Source organism: Rhodnius prolixus, unplaced genomic scaffold (assembly GCF_049639745.1).
Source record: "Rhodnius prolixus isolate KJV_2025 unplaced genomic scaffold, Rpr scaffold_11, whole genome shotgun sequence".
In the NCBI taxonomy this organism is placed as follows: domain Eukaryota; kingdom Metazoa; phylum Arthropoda; class Insecta; order Hemiptera; family Reduviidae; genus Rhodnius; species Rhodnius prolixus.
In genome coordinates this window covers 2,347,373-2,372,624 of record NW_027411625.1, presented here as the reverse complement: position 1 = coordinate 2,372,624, position 25,252 = coordinate 2,347,373, and the positions used below count along the sequence as shown (strand labels likewise).

General features: G+C 35.1%; 1 protein-coding gene and 1 long non-coding RNA gene across 4 annotated transcripts in view; one reads left to right on the top strand and one right to left on the bottom strand.

The window, feature by feature from the left end:
- Positions 1-25,252, bottom strand: part of CAH1 (carbonic anhydrase 1) — a 74,494-nt gene that overhangs the window by 9,744 nt on the left and 39,498 nt on the right. Inside the window, exon 1 of one of the 3 annotated variants that reach the window (XM_074137959.1) lies at positions 5,485-5,606. The exons of the other annotated variants lie outside the window; for them this stretch is intronic. Coding sequence (XP_073994060.1) covers positions 5,485-5,521 — 37 coding nt within the window. The 5' untranslated portion in view covers positions 5,522-5,606. Of the gene's footprint in view, positions 1-5,484; positions 5,607-25,252 lie in introns of those variants that run through there. 3 annotated transcript variants of the gene reach the window in all.
- LOC141459195 (uncharacterized) lies at positions 7,261-13,806 on the top strand. Its single transcript, XR_012461405.1, has 2 exons — positions 7,261-7,397; positions 13,667-13,806. It is a non-coding gene; the product is annotated as an uncharacterized lncRNA (long non-coding RNA).

Here is a 25,252-nt window from a genome sequence, read left to right as displayed (position 1 = left end):
GTAGCTATGTAAGCAGCACCCTGCATATTTATTCTCGTCGGCATGTCGATAGAATATGAGATGAAAAAACCGATTCCCATAAAATTTACATCATTAATTTTTCTCTTTCTCTTACTCTATCAAGAGGAGGCGTTATAAACGTGCAGATTTTTGAGTTTATGTTTTCACCTGAAATACCGTTTGCAGGTCCTCAGAGTCCGAAAAAATGTTCTTTTACAAATTAGTCTCTCTATGTTTGTGTTTGTGTATGTGTCATTATTAACATTTTTCCAATGAATTCAATCAAATCTTGAATCTTTTATACCAATAGAACTATTTAGGTACTTTATCAAGAAATACCCTATTAGTTCGCAACATTTAGATATAACCCCCAAAAGGCACATATGCATAAAATTCCAAATCAAATGACACCTTATTCATGAAAATCGGTTCACGCGTTTAGGCGCTACGATTTTTACAAAAATGGTAACAACAACAAGAAGAACAAGAACATTTTTTGAAAACGCCGTAATTTCCAAATTTTCGGCAACTTTTTTTCTCAAAATTTATTACATCTGGGTTGTTGAAAAAAAAATGCAGTTATAGACGAAGATTTGCCCAACGTAATAATGAAAATATGGGAATTTTATCTTTTATAGAAAAAGAGAAAAAAATTGTCAAAGTTGGGTGTTTTTCAACGTTACGCTTTTTCGTGCACTTTTTGACGATCAACCCTCATACAACAATCCTACCGTACAGTTTTAATACATATACGCATATTTTGTGGTAGTTTTTGATGCTAACTTCTTACTAATACTATAAATTTTGTAAGTTAATCACACAGTGCAACTTGAGTGATATGTATTATACATAAAGTGTGTAAGAAGTATGCTAAAAATCCTAGAAACTATTTTTCAAACAAAATGAAAAAATCCATTGTGTATTATATACATATATATATATAAAATCGTAGTAAGACAAAGTCTCGTGTGAGTGTTCACACCAGATTCCGAGTTTGGAGAATATTAATAAGTTAGAACCTCAAGAATAGTAGTAAGAGAAAGTTGTGTGGGTGTTCACACCAGATTCCGAGTTTAGAGAATATTAATGAGTTAGAACCTTGAGAATAGTAGTAAGAGAAAGTCGAGTGAGTGTTCATACCAGATTCCGAGTTTGGAGAATGAGTTAGAACCTCGAGAATAGCAGTAAGAGAAAGTCGAGTGAGTGTTCACACCAGATTCCGAGTTTGGAGAATATTAATGAGTTTGAACCTCGAGAATTATGAGAAAGTCGAGTGAGTGTTCACACCAGATTCCGAGTTTGGAGAATATTAATGAGTTAGAACCTCGAGAATAGCAGTAAGAGAAAGTCGAGTGAGTGTTCACACCAGATTCCAAGTTTGGAGAATATTAATGAGTTACAACCTCGAGAATTAAGAGAAAGTCGAGTGAGTGTTCACACCAGATTATGCTGTTTTTAAGTGAGAACTCCAATTAAATACGATCACAGTACATCCTCTTGGTGAAATAAATGAAAGTAAATGAAAAGTTCAAGTAATTAACAAAAACAAGTGATAAAATTCCAACCTTATTTACATAGATTTAGCAGCGAGTGTACTGGCGGATGATGCATACACACACTCACACAATTGCATTGTACACTGACCTTGCAATGTTGTGTCACACAGACTCAGCGTTATGTAACTTAACTGCACATCTAATTGCTAGCGTTCGGTCATTGACAACCAACAAACTTTGTACACTTGTTACGCGGTCAGGAAATTATCGAGTCCTTTGTTTGTTTTTAACGCTAATTGATTGTTTTAATAATTCTCATTCGTAACCATTTTTTTTGTAAAGTAGACATCGCTTATAACTTTGAGCCCATATTGACAAATTTTTACTTCTTAATATTTTACTAGATTTTGTATTTTAATCGTGCAGATTTTTCTATAAGAGCTTTCACCTAAAATTTACTTTTTGAGTGGGTTTTTGTACCAATTGGTCCGTAAGTGCATCTTTCTCTCTGTAAACAAATTGGTCAAATTTCAAATTTGATATTTCGTTTAGATGCTACCAGAAGATGCCAACGTTAAGGTTTTGGTCAAAATCAGTCAACCAGATTTTACCGAAGCGTATTTTTTAGTATTTGAAGATTAGTCTATATTTACTAGACAATTTTCTAATTATATTTTTTATAGATCGTCTATATCCAATTGTACTGAGTGTTATCAATAAAGGATGCTCATGTTTCATGAGTTTACCAAAAGAAATGGTGTTTTTTAAATTCTTTATCCTGATAAATTTGACAAAATGGACTCTGATCGTTTTTCATCATAATAATACTAATAAGATTAGTATTATTTGTAATATTGTAAATGGAACATGTAGAATAAAGTTTAAAAAAAATAAATAATAAGACTATATTTTTATTTCAGACTTGTTTACTATTTTAGATTAGCGCACAGCATGCTCGATAGTAACGCGAACAATATTTAAATGAGTTGCAGACAATTAAAGTTCCTATGAATAGCAAATACACATATAAATTTTTTTTTAATCTATCAACCGCAAATTAGTACACTATTTTGGTTCAGGGATCACATTTTACAGAAAAGAAAAGCCGTTAGTTGAGATCAAATCATGGCTTGTACTAATATTATTGAAATAAAATAGTTTTTTAAAAAAATTTCGACGAATGCAAAGATAATTATTGAATTCTAACGAGTAAATCATTGTGACACAGAAAATATGCAGCAGCTACAAAAAATATAATGTCATCATTAAACCTTTTAATTACAGGAATTTATAGGCGTCATAAAAACATAAAAATCTTTTACACAATAATGGAATTTTTAATGAATATAAATGTAAAATTAATAAATGTGAAGTAATTACTGTAACTGAGTCAAAACTATGGTTTTTACAAATTGATCAGTCGGTTTTTTTTAATCTTTAACTCTAAATTAGAAAATGCAATACATAAATTTTCTATTAAATTGAATAAGATGTCACCTAAAAAAATAATATTGATTTAACCAAGAAATGGTCGAACCATTGCTGCATTCTAGCAGCTAAAACTGTAATCAATTCTCGTCACAGTAATATCAATAGAAGTATAACCTGTTGAAGCGATGGAGAGACATATTTAAAATTGAATCAATCTATAACTAAAATTGGAATTATAGACGCAACTCAATCTCTCTCATAAAAAAGTAATTAGATAATCTTAAAATAATAGTAATAATAATAAACATTGTTTGGTTGGCGGTGTAATGTGTAGTTTGTTGCAACAGAAATGAATTGAAAAATATTGAAAATATCGATTTTGTTTATTCGTTCTTTTGCCTGTGATTAAACTGTTTGGTTACAAAATTCCTGTGTAACCCAGTTAAAAATAAAGATTATATTTCCGAATATTTAGGCATTTTATTTGTTTTGTTTTGGTAAGCCTAATAAGTGTATTTATTTTGTATTGCATTGTTCCAACTCTCTTTATAGCAACTACTCGTATTAGTTGTAATGAAAAACCTCTCCGCAAACAATACGTATACAGGGTGTCCCAAGCTATATGGATAACGCCTTTCTTTCGGAAACTAAGATAGCTAGTAAAAAACTAAAAAATACGTGTTCCCTTAGTTTTTTGTTAGAAATCCAAATTTAATTTGTAAATTTTTTTCGGTGCTTCCAGAAGCGAGATACAGGCACCAACTTCATTTTTTCAGATGGGAAGGTGCGGTTTTTATTTCAGAAATAGATTCCTCTATTTTTTTAAAGAAAAATTTACTTGAACGGTTTTTTTCTGAGAGCGATATTTTACAAGTTATGAATGAAAACATGATTCTTATAAGAAATGTCAAAATGATAATATTATAACGGTTTTTTGATTGAATAAGAAGAAAAGTACTATTTTATTATAAATTTTACTCCTCATTAATGTTACAGATCATGCTCGAAATGGCCTCCACCGTTAGAGATACATAGACATAGTACATAGGTGTCAAATCCGGTGAGAGAGGTGGCCACTGAATCGCCTCCGTGTCGATATAACACCATCAGGCATGTAAAGAGATATCTCGATAGGAAATTTGATGGACGTTTTATATCGACACGGGACGATTCAGTGGCCACCTCGTTCACCGGACTTGACACCTATGGACTATTTCCTTTGGGGATACCTGAAAAACAAGGTGATTATTCATAACTTTTTTCTTTCTTTCCTTATTTATGCTTACCTAAAAGCATTTCTAAATCTAGGTGTATCAGAATCAAGCCGGGATTGCATCTGAAGATGAACTAAAGCAGAGAATAATAGATGCCTGAAACTCGGTTAAATTCGAATCTATTTCTTTGGCTGTAAGAGACAATTGGCAGAAAAGAGCGTGTCTATGCATCTCTAATGATGGAGGCCATTTCGAGCATGATCTGCAATATTAATGAGGAGTAAAATTTATAATAAAATAGTACTTTTCTTCTTATTCAATCAAAAAACCGTTATAATATTATCATTTTGACATTTCTTATAAGAATCATGTTTTCATTCATAACTTGTAAAATATCGCTCTCAGAAAAAAACCGTTCAAGTAAATTTTTCTTATAAAAAAAAAATAGAGGAATCTATTTCTGAAATAAAACCCCCACCTCCCCATTTGAAAAAAATGAAGTTGGTGCCTGTATCTCGCTTCTGAAAGCACCGAAAAATATTTACAAATTAAATTTGGATTTCTAACAAAAAAACTAAGGGAACACGTATTTTTTAGTTTTTTTCTAGCTATCTTAGTTTCCGAGAAAAAGTCGTTATCCATAAAGCTTGGGACACCCTGTATACTAAAATATTTTCCGTCAAGTACTTTGATTTTATAAGTTTGCTTGTATTTAACACTATGGATAAGATTAATGATATTGTCTATTACGCGTTCACTGAAGCAACTAAGATCTTTCATTATAAACAAATAATTGGTAAATATTTTATTATTATTATTACTATTATTGTGTATATTTTTTATCATTCTGTAAAAAAATAAATAAATAAATAAAAATATAAACTTCTTTGAAAATATAATTAATTAAGACAGCTGCCACGGTACACAGACCGTCGGAGAAGTGGATAATAAATATTGTTTTGTTTTTGCAATTACAATAAGAGAGTTAGCTAATAATTCATTTGCTCTTTTGTCACTGATTAAATTGTTTGGTTACAAAGTTCCTGTATTACCCAGTTAGAAATTAAAGAATTATATATCAGTATATACATTGTATTTTGTTTTGATTTTCTTTGGATAAGTACCAATAAGTGTATTTATTTTGAATTTTACTATTTTCCAACTTTATTGTAGGAAATATTAGTAATAACAAGAAATAAAATAAACTAATGAATTCATACTGGCTGCAATAAGAAAACATTATCTGGAAATCGGCAGGGCACAGAAAAGAAGCTGCGGGTTTCAATAACAGATATTGATGGTCTTAAATTAAAAAACAAAAAAAAATACTGAAAGATTCGAACCTGGGAACTGTGCGTTGCAATTCAGTACATTAACCATACAGTACGTCTGAATTTACTGTGGAATTTAATAAACTTCCAATCCTCTTTAAATACTTCAAATAATTGATGTGTATCGCCAAGAGATTCTATTGCCTAGATTTATTATTTGATTAAAAGAAAAAAAAAAAACTATAATCAATGACAAGCAGTCTACAAGTGTAGATGAGTAGTTTGATTACAAGCATAGCTATGTGTCACATAAAAGTGTTATTAATTACTGACATGTCTACCATACAGTGCTGCTATCTGTAATTACTAGATGCCCTGGATTGCCATATTTGGTCTAAATAATGATTTAGTAATCATTTAATTGTTTAAATCAGGGTCTATAAAAGGAGAAAATCATAATTCCTGTTAACCTATTTTTTTCTGATAGGAAATCATACCAAATAGTGATTAAAGAAGTTGCGAACTCGCTGTAGACAATGTATTCAGGTCGTTTTTAAAAGTCCTGTTATGTGTCACTTTTTTTTTCTTATTTATCTTTCTATACTAAGTGAGAAGTACTGCAATCATGTCTAATTTTAGATTTCTGGTTTTTATCGGAAATATTCGATTTGAATTTGGCCTATGTTTGTGTTGGTAGTAGTCCTAATGTTAGTCATCTATTCCGTAAATACATTTTTCTGTAAGCCTTCTTACACTTTCATCGCTGTCACACCATCATACGAGGTCTGTAAATTAAGTAATGAGACAGATTTTTTAAATTTCTTTTATTCAAAAAGAATTACAATTCTATATTGTCACCTTCAAAATAACTTCCTTCTGAAGCCACACAGCGCTGGAGACGTTCTTCCACTCCTCATAGCAGTGCTCAAACTCCGATACTGGAATAGCCTTCAGCTGGTCGGTTTGGATGTTTTCGACTGTCTCAAAATGAGTTCCCTTGAGGTGATTTTTCAACTTCGTGAAGAGAAAAAAAAAGTCACAAGGACTCAAGTCAGGCGAATAAGGAGGCTGAGGAGCCACAGGAATGTTTTTACTGGCCCAAAACTCTGGTTTATTGAAATTGCTGTGTGATAAGGAGCATTATCGTGATGCAACACCCAACTTGTTCTTGATGTTTGGTCTTACTCGTAAACCGTTCGGTGTCGTTGAGCCGTTTCAAAAGTTGATATTTGATTGCTAAGAGTGTTTAACAATATAAAAATCGGTCGCCGAGTGGTTCCTGCAGTTCTTCGGCGACTGGTTTGCACTGACTAAGTTTCATGGTCCAATTTTGAATGGCTCCAACAAGCAGCGATTTCACGTAACCTTAATGTTCTTGCTGCATTCTGCTGACTTTTACTTGAACAACAAACGGCTCGTGCTGTTTTTTCAGCGTAATAATCTCTCAAAATTCATAATAACATTCGGACTGTCGTTTAACCATAAATCAAAAACCTGTAAACAAGTCATTCTAAACCCAGGAATGATTCTCTAATAATAAGATAAAACATGGTATTCATAACAAGATGAAGTAAAAAAAATCAATTCACTTTTCAAAGTGCGACATTTTTTTTTCTCATTGACAATTATTTTACCGTAGAAATGATTCTTAAAGAGTCAATAAACAGTAAGAATTCAATGGAACTATCAATTGTGTTGACGATACTTGTCACTCAATTTGTTATTTTATAGATCAGCCCGGCAATCTGCGCATCTTATTTATTTTTAAAATAGATATAGATTTTGTTTTTATTTTGCAAAATTAAAGGTTATCTCATTAAAATTAGTTATACAACCAGATCGGCTGACCTTTTCGCGCAACCAAGTTAGAACGCATCCTTTGTCACGGTCGACTAGTAGGTTTTGCTTCTGTTTGAACTGTTCTCAAATTTAAATCTTGTCAGAGGTGATCTGCAAAAAAAGAAGCTAGACCTGGAAAATTGAAGGTATTTTTCTTCTTATAAAAGAAAAACTCTTATCTGGATATAATAACCTTACATGTTATTTATAACTAGCATACACGTTTTGTTAAAAAAATAAAATTAAATGCATCTTTATATCAGAGCTGAGTTTACAATGTAATTAAGTTTTTACTGCAATTTCAGCCAATCTGCCTCAATTTTCGCTTCACATGTTATACTTCAGTTATTGAGAATACATTTTTAACGAATTTAAGATGTGCCTGGCAAGCTAAAAATATATTCCATAATCTACAGTTTTTCAAATTTAGTGTATTTTAAGAGCTGTTCTAAGGAAGTAACGAAGTTAGGCTCGGATCTAAAGTGCGAGGTATGGGCTATTAAATAACGAGACTATTGCTGTAAAACATTTTATTTTAAATTTATACATATTTAGTTATTATCACCTTCAATATACACCCCTCCCCTATCCCTACAATGCTCCATGCGAATTTACCATTGTTCGAAACAGTGCTGGAAGTCTTTTTCTGTGAGCTCCTGTATGACGCGTGCCGCTTTTTCTTTCACAGTTTCAACGGACTGAAATCAGTGTTCCTTTTAATGCAGATTTGACTTTGGGGGAACAGATAAAAGTCACATGGGGGGCCAGGTCAGGCGAATAAGGGCGGATGGCCTAAAACTGGGATGTTGTACTTGGCTAGAAACGTCTTGAGACAGACAATGCAGTGTGAGCTTCTCCCACAAATCGGGTCGTTTTTTTCCTTACTCTTTCATGGAGTTGTGCAAGCAAGGTAGTAATGTTGATTAATTATAATCGGATATTTTCATTCGTTTTGGACGTGGAAGGGCGACCCGGGTGGTCATCATCTCCGACGTCTTCTCGGCCATCTTGGAAACGCTTGAACCACTCAAAAAACTCGCGCAAGTGATAAACATTCATCGCCATGAACTTCTTTTAATAAAAGATAAGTTTCAGTAGCGGTTTTACCTAGTTTCATGTGAGATTTCACGACAATTCGTTGCTCTACTACATGTGTAGGATCATGTTTTCAGCAAAACGAAACTAACACCTCTTACCCAAACGACGGTTACGATCAGACAGATTTCTCTACAAACACGTGAGACGCTGCAATCGAAAGAGAATGCTTTACGCTGCACAGCTGTCGGTCGTTAGGATTTGGCGCATGCATAGTTCTTCTGTAGCAGCATCAGTCTGGTTATTTAATAGCCACACCTTGTACATAATTAGCTCCCCTGACCAAAGAGGTTAGAAGATATTTACACTGTATTAATTAAATTATTTACACTTTATTAACTACCATTTAAGATGTTTTATTTTGCATTCATGGAGCGCTTATATTTTGTGTTTACAGTGGAAATACTTGTTTATAGGTTCCCTGAATGGTCTTTTTTAATTAGTTTTGTTTTACTGAAGAAAGTGTTTACATTTTACACAATAGTGCACCATTACACTGCAAGAACTTTCTGTATTTTGTGTTTGACAATGCCACCGAGAGTTGGCAACATGAGGATGGACTTGATTAAAGATACACTCCCTTGTAGAATATCAACTCTTAGCTCGATGCTTTAAGAATATCAATCAGTTATGACTGGTTCTCCTAGAAATTACTAACCGAAAGACAGGTTTGCGCAAATATAAATCAAGTATGCTTTCTCGGCTAATTGATAAAAAGGAAACTGTAAATATGGCGATGTTTGTTGCATACAGTTTGCTCACTGTATAGTTCTTGCGAAGTTTCTTCCCATAATGCACTTCATAATACACTGCTCCACAAAAAAAGTGGCGCACTTTAAAAATGCGTTATTTTTTTTTCTCTGTAACTTTTTTATTCTACATTTTATTTTAGTTAGCAAATATAAGAAGTATAAAGTTACGGGAAGGCTAAAATAAAATAAGAAATGATCTAAAAGAAATGAAAACCTTTAATTTAACAAAAAAGTACTTCTCGGCAAAAAATGAGTTTGAAAAAAAAATGTATTTCTTCCGATTAAAAAAGAGAAAAAGAATTTTAGTAACGTGTATTGCTCGCATTACTGCATCCAATCTCCTCGGCATACTCCTTATTAAATTTCTCATGAAATCTTGTGTTAATTCCTCCCATATCTCCACCAGAGCACCTCGCAACTCTTCTAAGCTCCTGGGAGGATTATTTCTCCATCATAATCGCCTACCCAGCTCATCCCAAAGATGTTCAATTGGATTTAAATCCGGGCTGCGTGCTGGCCACCTCAAAACACGAATGCTAGTATCCTGTAGATATTGAACAACACAGGCGGCAGTGTGTGGTCGGGCATTATATTGCATAAAAATAAAATTCTCCCCAATAAATGGTGCATAGGGTATCACATATTGCTGCAAAATTTCCCTCACATACAAATCTGCCTTCAAGATTGCCCTGTTGAACACATGGGGCTCAGTCTTAGCCTCCATAGAAATCCCAGCCCACACCATCACTGAACCACCTCCGAATGGTAATCTACCAGAAATATTGCACGGAGCGTAGCGCTTCCCAGGCCTTCGGTAAACTCGTCGCCTCCCATCAGGTGCATAGAGAGCAAAACGAGACTCGTCTGAAGAGAGAACGTTTCTCCAATCGTTCTCAGACCAGTTGCGGTGTTCCCTAGCAAACTCTAGACGGGCTCTCCGATGATCTACGGTGAGCAATGGTCCTATGGCTTGCTTTCTAGAGCGTAAATTCATTTCAGCGAACCTTCTTCGTACAGTTTCGACACTGACTGAAACTCCACGAACAGTAAGCAGTGTTTGAGCTGTTTCAGAAGCAGTTGATATACGATTTCTCAGAGTGTGAATTCTAATAAATCGGTCATCAAGTGCTTCTGTGGCTCTTGGTCGACCCGAACCTTGTCTACGAGTGCAGAGGCCTGTCTCCCGGTAACGATGGATGGCTCTACGGACGGTGGTCTCAGGCAACCCTAACGTTCGTGCTGCGTACCGCAGACTCCGTCCATCCTCAACTAATGCAATAATACGGGCCACTTGAGAATTTGAGCCGTTTATTTTGAAAGTGGAGCAAATCCATTTTTTGTTATTTCGAGATATTTAAGGTTTTGCGTTTCAATAAATTTAAAAATATCGGTAAATATTAATAGACATATTTTTTGTATTTTGTGGTGTTAGATAATGTAAGTTTATAATCCAATAGTGTTTATAGTGCTGGCTAAGAAAAATAAAGATTTTATTATAACTAAATGGACTTGCCTCAATTTCAAAATTAATGAATTATTGTAATCGTTGATTTAAATGGATAATATTTCAGTCGTATCAGTCTTTTTTTAACTATAAAAACAAAATACTAATCAATAGTTCAACTATTCTTCTTCTTTTTTTGAATCATTTTGGTCCGAATTGCCTTCATATTCAGATTCTGATTCCAAGATTCTTCTTTTATTACCGATTGTCATGGGTCTTATTTCTACAAACATAATAAAATTACTTGCAAATGAGGATTTCATTGAAATGGCGTTATTACCCAGAAAAGTATTTCTATATTATATTTGTTACCTACCAAATTCACTTTCAGATGCGTCAGAGTTATAATTACCGGTGTAATCGGTTTCAGCCATTTTTTCTTTTTATAAATAAACCACAATCCGTTATTAATTTTCAAATAATGAAACTTTTTTCGTACACCGAGCACAAAACAATACAACTAACTTGATAGCCGATAATATAAGTCGAATGTTATACAATTTACAGTTTTTCAGAGCCAATAGTACTAAGATTTCCGGATGTTGGTGTTATTATCGAAACACAAAATTAAGATGTACTTATTATTATTAAATAATAATAAATTTTATGAAATATTGTACAATCACCGATTACCAATATCAAAGATAGATAGATAAGACATGATGTTAAACCATCACATTTGCTTCACCATACAGCAACAGGAGTTCAATTTTGCTATACGGTTAAATAATTTCAGCCTAAGATGGACTTGCACCATTTTCAAATTAAACATATTTACAATATTGTTAAAAGCTAAAACTTCCATCTCCCAAATATTAGGATTCTGAATTCTTTGTGACTCTTAATTGTTTACAGATAAAAATATCATACCAAGTTTTATCTATAATTACCATTATCTTCATTTTTTTCAAAAATGGACTTGCCACACTTTCAAAATAAACGGCTAATTTATTAGTTAGTTTTTCGTGACAATAAAACTTTTTTTATATGTTTTATAAGTAAGTTAAATAACTCAAATTTGTGAGTTAGCATATTAAGTAAAGGAAATCGTCTGAATGTCCACAATTGATTCTTTTTTCATTCATTTTCAGTTTGGATCAGTTTAATCAAGTTTTGGACTCTTTAATTCAGTCGTTCAATGATCTTTTATTATTATTGTTATTATTACTATTATTATTATTGTTATTATTACTATTAACACTAAACCTACCACGACCGGTCAAATGACCGTTTTTTTAAATTTGGTTTAAATTTTCTAATTACAGCGTTATCATACCGCCATTAAACTTCACGACTTTTCCTAAAATATGTATACAATTGTTTTTTTAATATTCACTTCTTTTCCTAATATTTGATTTTTGAGAAAAATATGTAGTCCGTCTTAACTACCGCGACCGGTCATTTGACCGGCTGAATATTTTAATTTTATTTACTTATTTTAATATTTTATTTTATTTATCTATTTATTTTTGTAACAGAATTCTCTCGAAAACTCAATTTGATAATGCATTTATCGGATTATTGTTTGCATGTGGTGCATGTGAGGCCAAAAATGTACGATATTTCCCTTTTCTATGGAACAAAAAATAGGGACGAGCATTCTTCTCAAACACTGTGAGCAGAAATGTATAGACGGAAATTGTGAGGTTTATTCGAGTGGATCAAAGAAATCATCGCCTACAAACCGATAAAAAAAAGTAAAGTAAAGTAAAGTAATCGCCTATTTTTTCAGGCGGGGCTTAACGTCCAACTACCAATTAGGTGTCGTGGACGGAGGTGACTAGCAAACATACTTTACTGTAAATTTCTTTTATTAACCATTAAATAAAATCCAAGGCCTAAGACCGGGAATCGAACCCAGTACCACAATACATATTAGCTTTGCAGGTTTCGCCTCTAACCCGCTCGGCTACCGTGGCGCCTTACAAACCGATAAATTTGCTTTGATTTCTAAATTTTGGAAAAAATTCGTTGAGAACAATCAAAACTGTTCTAACCAAGAGCATATATCTCTTCCAAGGACATTTGTTCCTAACAAAGTCAAGATGCAGATTTACTTAGTACATGCCAAATTAACCGGACAAATTTGGTATCAAATCTTGGCTAGCGTTCGATGCAATAAAAGGCTTTCTATTTTTGGGAAAACCTTCAGTTCTGCTTGGGGAGTTTGTCGCTCAGAAATTAGCAGAAATGTATACAGCTCGTGGAAGAAATATAACCGTAGTAAATCTCGGAGATGGCCTCAACAAATAGTTTTCAATATCCTAGACTTAACAGGGATAAATGCGTGGATTTTGTATAAAAAAACTACCGGAAGTGAAATTTCAAGGCAAAAGTTTGTATTACCATTGCGAAAGCATGACAAATATTAGTACACGAACAAATGGTCGGAAAATAGCCAAATAAGATACTGCAAAGGCAATTAGACTAAAAAATGCTGTATAAAATGTAAAAAATACGTATGCGGGAAATGTGCAATTGAGAAGCCTATAATTATAAAAAATGATGCAAAAAAGAGTAAAATCTACGAGATTTATTTTTAAACAAAAGAAACTAGGCTTTTTCATTGTTAAATAATTATTATCTTCATTCTATAATAAGAAATTTAAGTAAATTTACAGTCCGGCCATTTGACCGCTCACGGTAGGAATAGTTAGGCTAAAATGTCGGTAGGTTTAGTGTTAATATTATTAATCCTTACTCATGCCAGCAAGGTACAATATTTAGTTTTTATTTATATCTTTAGTTTTTACGGTATTTTGTGGTTACAAATTGGTTTTGATATTGGTTAGGGCCAACACCAATTGCACATCTTGTAGTAACCAGTCGTAAAATAAATAAATATTTACTTCTTTTATTCCAATCTTTAGGAAACCTACATCAACGTATTAGAAATAATTTGTGACGTTAGTATTAGAAGATACGCCCACTATTTACAATGCTAAATACTCAGGCGAGCAATTAGCTTTTTAGATAAGCTAATAGAACAATATTGGATTAAGTTTTTTAATAAAAAGATAGAGACAAGCACACTCTGGTCTAGATCACTTTGTTCTTTCTGCAGTGGGACCGCTTTCGAGGTCAGCGAGGTGCGGCCAAACCGGCTGTAGTCCAACCAGCTAACTTCCCCACCTAAACGGAGTAGTAGAAGCTCAGGTTCAGGTAGGAAAGGTAATTATTTGTTTTAAAAATCAATTGCAACACGTAGTACCGCCGCGTGCATAAAAATAGGTGCATGTGAGGGCAAAAGAATTCCACTAACATGAATTTCAAAATAATAATTAATAAATAAATGAAAATATACAACCCTAATTTAATTTTAATGTTGTAAATTTACTCATGAATTTTTAAATTTTGATGAATCTAATATCTTCATAATGGAAATACGAGCTCTGTAAATTAAGTAATGAGACTGATTTTTAAAAAACTTTTTAATTAAAAAAGAATTACAATTCTATATTGTCACCTTCAAAATAACTTCCTTCTGAAGCCACACAGCGCTGGAGACGTTTCTTCCACTCCTCATAGCAGTGCTCGAACTCCGATACTGGAATAGCCTTCAGCTGGTCGGTTAAAGCCGTTTGAATGACTGTCCCAAAATGAGTTCCCCTTGAGGTGATTTTTCAACTTCGGGAAGAGAAAAAAGTCACAAGGACCCAAGTCAGGCGAATAAGGAGGCTGAGGAGCCACAGGAATGTTTTTTTGCTGGCCAAAAACTCTGGTTTATTGAAATTACTGTGTGATAAGGAGCAGTTTTTCAAGAACTTTTTAGTAAAAGTTGATCGTTTGACCTTGAGGTAGAAACTCTTTATGGACGATTCCGTGGATATCGAAAGAAACAAATCAGCATGCATTTGATCTACGACTTCGCCATCCTAGCTTTTTTCGCCACCCAAGACTCGTCCACCAGTAATGACACGTTCCAGAAAATGGGGGTCATTTTCAATTGAAGCCAAAAAATCAAACGGCTGTTACCGACCAGCTGAAGGCTATTCCAGTAGAGGAGTTCGAACACTGCTATGAGGAGTGGAAGAAACGTCTCCAGCGCTGTGTGGCTTCAGAAGGAAGTTATTTTGAAGGTGACAATATAGTAATTCTTTTTGAATAAAAAAAATTAAAAAAATCAGTCTCATTACTTAATTTAAAGACCTCGTATCTCTGAAACTGGACAGGGAAAAGAATCAAAAATACATTTTACAGCTTCAAAAAACCGGGATAACAATTACTAGTAAAAAGTATTGATTTTTATAAATGGAAACTTTAGTTTTAATACGCAAATTCCGTTGCCATTTTTAGTTCACTATCGAGGAGATCGAATAGTAACAACCAAATTGTAAATCTCTCCACCGGAAACCCCAAATTATTGTATGGTTTCTGCACTTTTTTTTGCTTTTTAGTTTAAAATTTTTCTCATGAGAATTCATTTAACAGAATTTTGTGAGAGGGGTGGCAATCTGGGCCAATCTAAAATGCAATTTCAGTGTAATGAACTATCTTACCCAGATATAACATTAATAAGAATAAAATCCGTAATGAGATCAAAATTTAAAGTAAATTTGATTGAACGGAAGTGAAACATTTACGAATAGATTTATTGGGTGATATTTTTCGCCAATGGCCTAATGCAGCGTTTCCCAACCTTTTTTTGGCTCGCGAACCACTTGGTAGTACAAGGGTCGTTTGAAAAGTCCGTGCAAAAATAAAAACTACTTAATTTTTTGGGGTAAACCTTTTTTATTTTTCAACATAGTCTCCTTTTAGGCTTATACACTTTGTCCAACGCTGCTCTAGTTTGTTGATCCCTTCCGAATAATAGGATTTGTCCAAGTCTAAAAAATAGCCATTCGTTTCTGCAATCTCCTCCTCGTTTGAATAAAATCTTTTTCCCGCCAGCCATTTCTTCATATTGGGGAACAAATAGTAGTCCGAGGGAGCCAAGTCTGGAGAATAGGGGGGATGTGAAACGAGTTGGAACCCTATTTCCATTAATTTTGCGACCACAACTGCTGAGGTGTGAGCTGGTGCGTTGTCGTGATGGAAAAGGACTTTTTTGTGGGCCAATCGTGGGCGTTTTTCTTGCAGCTCGGTTTTCAAACGGTCCAATAACGATGAATAATATGCACCTGTAATAGTTTTACCCTTTTCCAGATAGTCGATGAGGATTATTCCTTGCGAATCCCAAAAGACAGTCGCCATAATCTTTCCGGCCGAAGGAACGGTCTTCGCCTTTTTTGGCGCAGATTCCCCCTTGGTAACCCATTGTTTAGATTGTTCTTTGGTCTCAGGAGTGTAGTGATGTATCCATGTTTCATCCGACGAAACGACGCTTAAAGTCCTGCGGATTCTTCTGAAACAGCTGCAAACCGTCCTTACACGATTTCGTTTTTGGTCAAGCGTGAGCAATCGCGGCACCCATCTTGCGGATAGCTTTGTCATGTCCAAATGTTGATGCAAAATATTATGTACCCGTTCATTCGAGATGCCCACAGCACTAGCAATCTCACGCACCTTCACTCTTCTGTCATCCATCACCATATCATGGATTTTATCAATGATTTCTGGAGTAGTAACCTCAACAGGGCGTCCAGAACGTTCAGCGTCACTTGTGCCCATATGGCCACTCCGAAAATTTTGAAACCACTTATAAACTGTTCTAATCGAAGGTGCAGAGTCACCATAATGTTTATCAAGCTTCTCTTTAGTCTCCTGAGGCGTTTTGCCTTTCATAAAGTAGTGATTATTCAACACACGAAATTCTTTTTCGTCCATTTTTTGAAAATCACTCGACTTCCTCGATTCAAACGAATGCCAAACACAAAGAAATAGACCGATCTGGCTGAAACTTGGCGTGTGTTCTTTTAAGAGATGCTACTAACTAAACATAACCTAGATACGCGCCAGTGGTGCTATCTCTCTGATCTTTGCACGGACTTTTCAAACGATCCTCGTACATGTTAACAACTTTACTGCATAACATTATTAATTGAAATAATTTTTATGTATTGTAGGAGAAAACGTTTCTTTGATATATTTGTTTTTTAAATTTTTTATGTCCGCCATTATTGATTAATTTTCGCTTACCACCAACCAGCAACTCGCGTACCATAGGTTGGGAAACGCTGGCCTAATGGTTGAAATGATTTTCTAGTAGTTTTTATTTACTTTATTTGCAAGCAGTTTTCTCAATAATATTTAATTTAAACGCTGTATTAAGGAAGACAAGTAATTACGCTCGGTTCTAAAAGTGCCTTTAAAATGCTTGGTTCCATCATCTTTACAATATTTAGAGGATATTTTTAATACGCTGCATTTTGGCCGCAATAGATTTGTCTTATAAACTACGTACTATACAAGAAAAGCACTGTTGGAAAAATATATTTCCTAATTAACAGAACCAAAACTAAAACTTCTATTTTCCGTACATGAATTTAGGAATTCGTAAAAAATTGTGTATAAAGGACAGCGCATTATGCTGCAGCTCTAAATAAAGCTCGGCCCGGCAAAAAGTACGAACATCAGTGAACTGACTGCTTACCTTGACTCCATATTGGCTGTTGTGCTTGGCCTATTTAGTCATGCTGTTCTGGTGTAGGTCGCTAGTCAATCACGGTTCACTTTCGCTCGTTCAACAATCTGTAGAGCAACTATTTTTTTTTCTAAGAGCATTATGAAAAACATGATTATTATGCGTGCAGGCCGGATATATCCACTCTGCATGTTTTGTGCTGCGTTTCACCTTAATTCTAACATAGATGTTGAACTGGCTTCTCTACAGAGACGATTCTCTGTATAAAACTAACTGTGTATAAACAAACATATTTTATTTAAAATGCATAAAAATTGCATGAGACAAAAAAAAATCCAAGTATAAAGTCTTTTAACTCTCCGAGCAGAAATACGTAGCGGATGTTCAACTCACCTCCCCTCAAGGTGGCAATCGGACCAACCCTGGAGACTGTACTTCAACACAAAACTGCAACAAGCATACACTCGACTGAAACAGTTATAACCACTAATTAACAGAAACACACCGCTCTAAACACTGCTGGCACTGTACTGCACTACAAGACGCTCCTTAGACCTCTTTTAACATCCAGCCAGCCCAGTCTGGAGATTACAGTTAGCAACACACTGACCAAAAAGATTTGCAGGCTGCACACCAACACAAAAAACTGCAACAAGCTGCATACACTCGACTGAAACAGTTATACCCACTAATTAACAGAAACACACCTCTCTAAACACTGCTGGCACTGTACTGCTCTACAAGACGCTCCTTAGACCTCTTTTAAACATCCAGCCTGTCCAATCTGGAGATTACAGTTAGCAACACACTGACCAAAAAGATTTGCAGGCTGCACACCAACACAAAAAACTGCAACAAGCTGCATACACTCGACTGAAACAGTTATACCCACTAATTAACAGAAACACACCGCTCTAAACACTGCTGGCACTGTACTGCTCTACAAGACGCTCCTTAGACCTCTTTTAACATCCAGCCTGCCCAGTCTGGAGATTACAGCTAGCAACACACTGACGAAAGGTCCGGCAGACTGCACATCAACACAAAAAACTGCAACAAGCTGCATACACTCGACTGAAACAGTTATACCCACTAATTAACAGAAACACACCGCTCTAAACACTGCTGGCACTGTACTGTTCTACAAGACGCTCCTTAGACCTCTTTTAACATCCAGCCTGCCCAGTCTGGAGATTACAGCTAGCAACACACTGACGAAAGGACCGGCAGACTGCACATCAACACAAAAAACTGCAACAAGCTGCATACACTCCACTGAAACAGTAATACCCACTAATTAACAGAAACACACCGCTCTAAACACTGCTGGCACTGTACTGCTCTACAAGACGCTCCTTAGACCTCTTTTAACATCCAGCCTGCCCAGTCTGGAGATTACAGCTAGCAACACACTGACGAAAGGTCCGGCAGACTGCACATCAACACAAAAAACTGCAACAAGCTGCATACACTCGACTGAAACAGTTATACCCACTAATTAACAGAAACACACCGCTCTAAACACTGCTGGCACTGTACTGCTCTACCAAGACGCTCCTTAGACCTCTTTTAACATCCAGCCAGCCCAGTCTGGAGATTACATACTAGCAACACACTGACCGAAAAGACCTGCAGACTGCACATCAACACAAAACTGCAACAAGCATTACACTCGACTGAAACAGTTATACCCACTGGCGGACAGAGATGGTAAGTTCTGGTCAACGCAATACTTTTGGGACAAAAAACAAACACAGAAAAATTGAAACGTTTTCTCATTAAAATTTATTTTGAGGGATCTACCTCTTAGTATTTTGCCTCTAAAGTGCCCAATTTGTAATTAGCCATTTATAACGTGTTAAATTTTTTTAGCAGTGCTAAAATTCCGTAAAGTTTTTTGAAACATTTATTTTTAATGGAAACTGCCAAAAGCTTATAATAAATACATTTTTCGAGAGGTAATTACTTTAATTGATTAACTTTTTTGATATTAATTAGGATCTATGTATTGAATTATTAAAAAAAAAAAAGCGGGCTGTTAAACAAACCAGATACTCGGCCAGAAGTGCTTGTAAATTTAGAATCACTATATTTTTACAGTTTATAAATAGAACCATAAACCTGATAACCTTACACTTCATTAACCAGACATTTACCTAACCAGACTATTGTAACTCTCTTGATGCTAAAATAGGGCCACTACAGCAATCTGGTTAAATTTTAAGTTGTTTTCAACGAACACTTTAAAAATTTTTTAAAGACCCCCCCCTCCTAGAGCTTGAAAAAAATATCTAGTTGAATACTTAATTCAATTTTGCAGTTATAATTCATAGAATTTGCTTCAAACTTTTATAAAGTTCCCTTCTGTGAAATTTGCATAAGTACCAATAGTTATTTTTAATTTGATTGTAGCTGGTGCTTCAATTTTATATCCAGTAAAAGTTTGCACGAGAAACCCTTCCGATTTATCGGACTTATAATGATCATAAAATGTAGGCCTCGAGAACATATTAGGAGATACCTCTAGGCAAATTTCTGAAAACGTTTTTTATTTAGCACGGGAAATATTATTTTTCAAATTCTTGATAGAAATACAGGATATGCAACCTGTTTTTTGGATACGACGTGTACATTTACCAATATTTCAAAAAAAGGAAGACTATGAGTAGACCTTCTTTTTCTATTTTTCTACTTTTAATTTTATTTAAAATTTATAACTGTTACTCCGTTATAATAATCAAGTAAATACGAGGGTCGTTTGAAAAGTCCGTGCAAAAATAAAAACTACTTAATTTTTTGGGGTAAACCTTTTTTATTTTTCAACATAGTCTCCTTTTAGGCTTATACACTTCGTCCAACGCTGCTCTAGTTTGTTGATCCCTTCCGAATAATAGGATTTGTCCAAGTCTGAAAAATAGCCATTCGTTTCTGCAATCACCTCCTCGTTTGAATAAAATCTTTTTCCCGCCAGCCATTTCTTCATATTGGGGAAGAAATAGTAGTCCGAGGGAGCCAAGTCTGGAGAATAGGGGGGATGTGAAACGAGTTGGAACCCTATTTCCATTAATTTTGCGACCACAACTGCTGAGGTGTGAGCTGGTGCGTTGTCGTGATGGAAAAGGACTTTTTTGTGGGCCAATCGTGGGCGTTTTTCTTGCAGCTCGGTTTTCAAACGGTCCAATAACGATGAATAATATGCACCTGTAATAGTTTTACCCTTTTCCAGATAGTCGATGAGGATTATTCCTTGCGAATCCCAAAAGACAGTCGCCATAATCTTTCCGGCCGAAGGAACGGTCTTCGCCTTTTTTGGCGCAGATTCCCCCTTGGTAACCCATTGTTTAGATTGTTCTTTGGTCTCAGGAGTGTAGTGATGTATCCATGTTTCATCCGACGAAACGACGCTTAAAGTCCTGCGGATTCTTCTGAAACAGCTGCAAACCGTCCTTACACGATTTCGTTTTTGGTCAAGCGTGAGCAATCGCGGCACCCATCTTGCGGATAGCTTTGTCATGTCCAAATGTTGATGCAAAGTATTATGTACCCGTTCATTCGAGATGCCCACAGCACTAGCAATCTCACGCACCTTCACTCTTCTGTCATCCATCACCATATCATGGATTTTATCAATGATTTCTGGAGTAGTAACCTCAACAGGGCGTCCAGAACGTTCAGCGTCACTTGTGCCCATATGGCCACTCCGAAAATTTTGAAACCACTTATAAACTGTTCTAATCGAAGGTGCAGAGTCACCATAATGTTTATCAAGCTTCTCTTTAGTCTCCTGAGGCGTTTTGCCTTTCATAAAGTAGTGATTATTCAACACACGAAATTCTTTTTCGTCCATTTTTTGAAAATCACTCGACTTCCTCGATTCAAACGAATGCCAAACACAAAGAAATAGACCGATCTGGCTGAAACTTGGCGTGTGTTCTTTTAAGAGATGCTACTAACTAAACATAACCTAGATACGCGCCAGTGGTGCTATCTCTCTGATCTTTGCACGGACTTTTCAAACGATCCTCGTACATGAGGTGAGTCATCTGGGATGGATGATAAGGAAAATTAGTTGTTAAAAGGATTCTTATGAAGTGCAAGAAGGTAGTGGAATTTGGGATAATGCGTATCGATTAGGTAATCGATGAGTGGAATCAGAATAAAGATCAGAATGGATTCACACAAAAAAAGAGTTATCAGCAAAAGAATTGGTTTTAAAGTATATTTTAGGGAAGGACTAGGGTAGGTTTTCCTGTAAGGTTATATTGCAGAGTACCGTACGGTTTTACAATTAAGTCTCTTTCCTCATAAAGACCCGAACCATGGCTATCGTTCCCTTCAATCCCATACAGAATCACCTCGAGCCTTGGCTAAAGAAATGGAGAATCTAAATCAATGAAAACAAATGTATTTACATTATATTCTCCCTAAGGCGAACTATCCTTCTAACCGTTTACCTAAACCACACTCCTCTTCCTGCAACAGATTGTGGTTAGTACCTAGAACTCTTCACGGACAAACGCCCTAACATGGAATCCCACATATTAGACTTAAACGGGAAAGAACTAAACAGACGATTCAAACTTCTCGACAAGCGATCTAAACTCTCACTACAGAATAAACGACTTATCTATACCATGATACTGTGAAAGCTGCCTGGACTTATGGAATGGAACTTTAGGGCTCAGCCAAAGCTTCCAATATCTACAGGAATCCAATCCTTCCAGTCAAAAACACTCGGTAAAATCGCTAATGCTACTTTGTATCCAACTCTACCTTGCACCGAGATTTCCTTGTTTCCCAATGTTTCTGAAGCTGTAAGATCCCGTTACATTTAATTCCATACTTCAATTACCTCACATCCCAATCCTCTAGTATCCCAACTTACTCCTCTACCAGGGAATCCTCCCAGATTTAGCGTTGAAATGTTGGTTTCATTAAAATGTTAGAATTATTTTCATTCATTGAAATCTTGGGTTTAATCCCTTAACGTGCACGCTCGAGTTAACTCGAGCTAAACTGGCTAAACTGTGCACACTCGAGATAATTCGAGCGGCGTTGTTGTTATAATTATTATTATTATGTTTTATTTTACATTATATTTTAGTAAAATATATATTGAAAAATGAGCGAATCAGAATCTGAATATGAATACGCAAATTTGTCGGAAAGCGGCTAAGAAGAAAGTGACAATTGTAGTAGTGATTCTAAAGATAGTTGAGAAGAAGAGATAGCCGATGATTGGAAGGCTATAAGCAATGTCCAACGAAATCCAACTCCTCAAAGGTTTCCATTTGCTGGTTCAACTTCTTTTTTTGGAGGACAATTTTGATATACTAGCATATTTCAAATTATTTTAATAACCATAGTTTCAATGAAGAATAGAGACACCCACTGGCCACTGAACAGATAAAGCACTTGTAGAGAGGGGTAAAGGCATACGTTGGAATTGATTGCAACGAGTTGGCTGATGGTTTGGCGTAGGAAACCTTCGACTAACAAGAAGAAGGTGAAGTCTAGTTACCAGTAATCTCAAAAAAAAAAAGCATACTGGGAAACATAAGTTCCAAATGGAAACTGAAAAAGGGTTGAGAAATGGAGGACTTGCCCCAAGAGGAAGATAAAACTCAGTACCGGAAACACCTAGACCTACAGACAGATACAGGTTGTGACAGGATATGGGAGTTCGCGACATTTTGATTCCCCTAATGATTGGCTACCTGAAAGAAGACTACTACTTCATTCTAAAATTTTGGCCACTTGTTTTTTTTTGGGAAGGGGGTAAAATTTATGTTTTTTAGTAAATCAAAATGTAAACACGACATACATTATGTGATACGTGCTGAGACTATTGTCAATAAAGTTCCTTTCATTACGGTTTAATATTGAAGCACCCAAACCCTTTTAGCTAGGCGTGTAAGATCATTTTAAGTACCAACAATAACTGCTAGAGGTGCTGGATGGATCAAGGGAGATAAACAGAAATAGCTTTAATTTAATGGCAGTCTTTCTGGTGGATATTGAAGCTAAGCTCTCAAGCGCCTGAACTGCTTCATAAGATTTATTTTCAGCATTCCCCAGAGACTCTCGCATTTCGCACCGCTACGATGAGTTGAAGTGGCTTTTTCCTGTCTACCGCCGCCAGTATTTTTTTTGGGCTTCATTCCTTCTTCCAAGTTTATCCAATCTCAAAGACCATCTTCGTATTTTCCAACTCTTCAAGTTCATATCCTCAGAACTCGTTCCTCTGACCTCTATATTCCCTCACACCGTACTTCATCCTTCGACAAATCCTTCCTAATACGCGCTACCTCCCACTGGAACTTCTACCTTCATCTGTCCGCCATGCTCCTACCCTTTCTATCTTTAAATCCCTTCTGTTCAATTATCTCCTTTCTACTTAGCTTCCTCCGACATGAATTCATTGATTTCCTTAATTTTAATTCTTATTTTTGTAAATATTGGCCTATTTTTTGTTTATAAATATCTGAAATACGGAATTGGCCAAACCAATAGGGCCTCTAATTGTACCTGTTTTTATTCTTAGGGGACAATAGTCCAAGGATAATAAATTTATTTTCTATTCTATCCTATTCTATTCTAATTTCCAAAGACCAACAAATAAAATACATCTCTTCAACAATTTTTACAGTAAAATTTATTAAAAATAATACTAAGTAAAGTTATGCGAGTGTTCAAAATAGAATTATTATTATTATTATTTTACGGAAAATTGATTATTTTGGAATTCTAAGAGTTCTTGACGAAGGTTACCTTTGATGAGCCTTCATAGAAAGGCATGTATAGGCATGTCATTGCTCCAGTTCCATACAGTAGCCTCGACTGAAGACTTCATTTTCATGTTACAGAATGGTAACAAAAGATTGGGCGAAGAAAAGCTGTTCTCGATTAAAAAAAAATAATAATAAATCAGGAATCCTTCATTTTACAACAAAAATTGGCAAAGTGAACAATAACTGGTTAAATTCTCATTTCCCAGGATTCAAAAGCCAAGGTTATCTATTGTATTTAGTATAATTTATATTAAGAAATGGTATTACGAAAGAAATCTAAATTAATGTTATTACTAAGAAGGCTAGAATATACAGGGTGAACCAGTAAGTATTGTCCATAGGCCTACTGTGTGTAGTTCATCTAAAGTGGACTTCAAAGACGTATTGGCCAACTTCATATTTTCCACTGTTCTTGAGTGACGTCACTTTATATTTTTTTTTTTCTAAAATCATTACTTTTTTGCAATAAAAATGTTATTACTCAGAAAGTTTAGGTCCGAATTCGATTCTGAAGATACGTTTAGAAAGACAGATAAATTTTCTAAAAATTGATACCATTTTGAAGCATAAGTTATTCTCCAAACAGCCTCAATCTTCCTCCGGATACCGAAAAAATAAAAGTAATCGAAATTTTTTAGAAAACTCATTAGGCCCTTAAGTGATCATTATCAGACCTGGATGCTAGCACTTTTTATAAAAGTTTCCTTGCCTAATAGGCTTTCTAACGGTATATCATTTTCCAGGATTCCTTTTATCTTCGTATGAGAAATTACGTTTGTTTTACAAGAAAAAGAGTTTTCAATGAATTAAACAACTTGATAAACTAACACTGTTGAGTGCTCGTGAACACGTGTTCTTGTAAAACAAACGTAATTTCTCATACGAAGATAAAAAGAATCCTGGAAAATGATATACCATTTGAAAGCCCATTAAACACGGAAACTTTTATAAAAAGTGCCAGTACCTAGGTCTGATAATGATCTCGTAAGGGCCTAATGTGTTTTCTTAAAAATTTCGATTACTTTTATTTTTCCAGTATCTGGAGGAAGATTGAGGCTGTTTGGAGAAAAACTTATGCTTCAAAATGGTATCAATTTTTAGAAAATTTATCTGTCTTTCTAAACGTATCTTCAGAATCGAATTCGGACCTAAACTTTCTGAGTAATAACATTTATATTGCAAAAAAGTAATGATTTTAGAAAAAAAAATATAAAGTGACGTCAATCAAGAACAGAGGAAAATATGAAGTTGGCCAATACGTCATTGAACTCCACTTTAGATGTACTACACATAGTAGGCCTATGGACAATACTTACTGGTTCACCCTGTATAA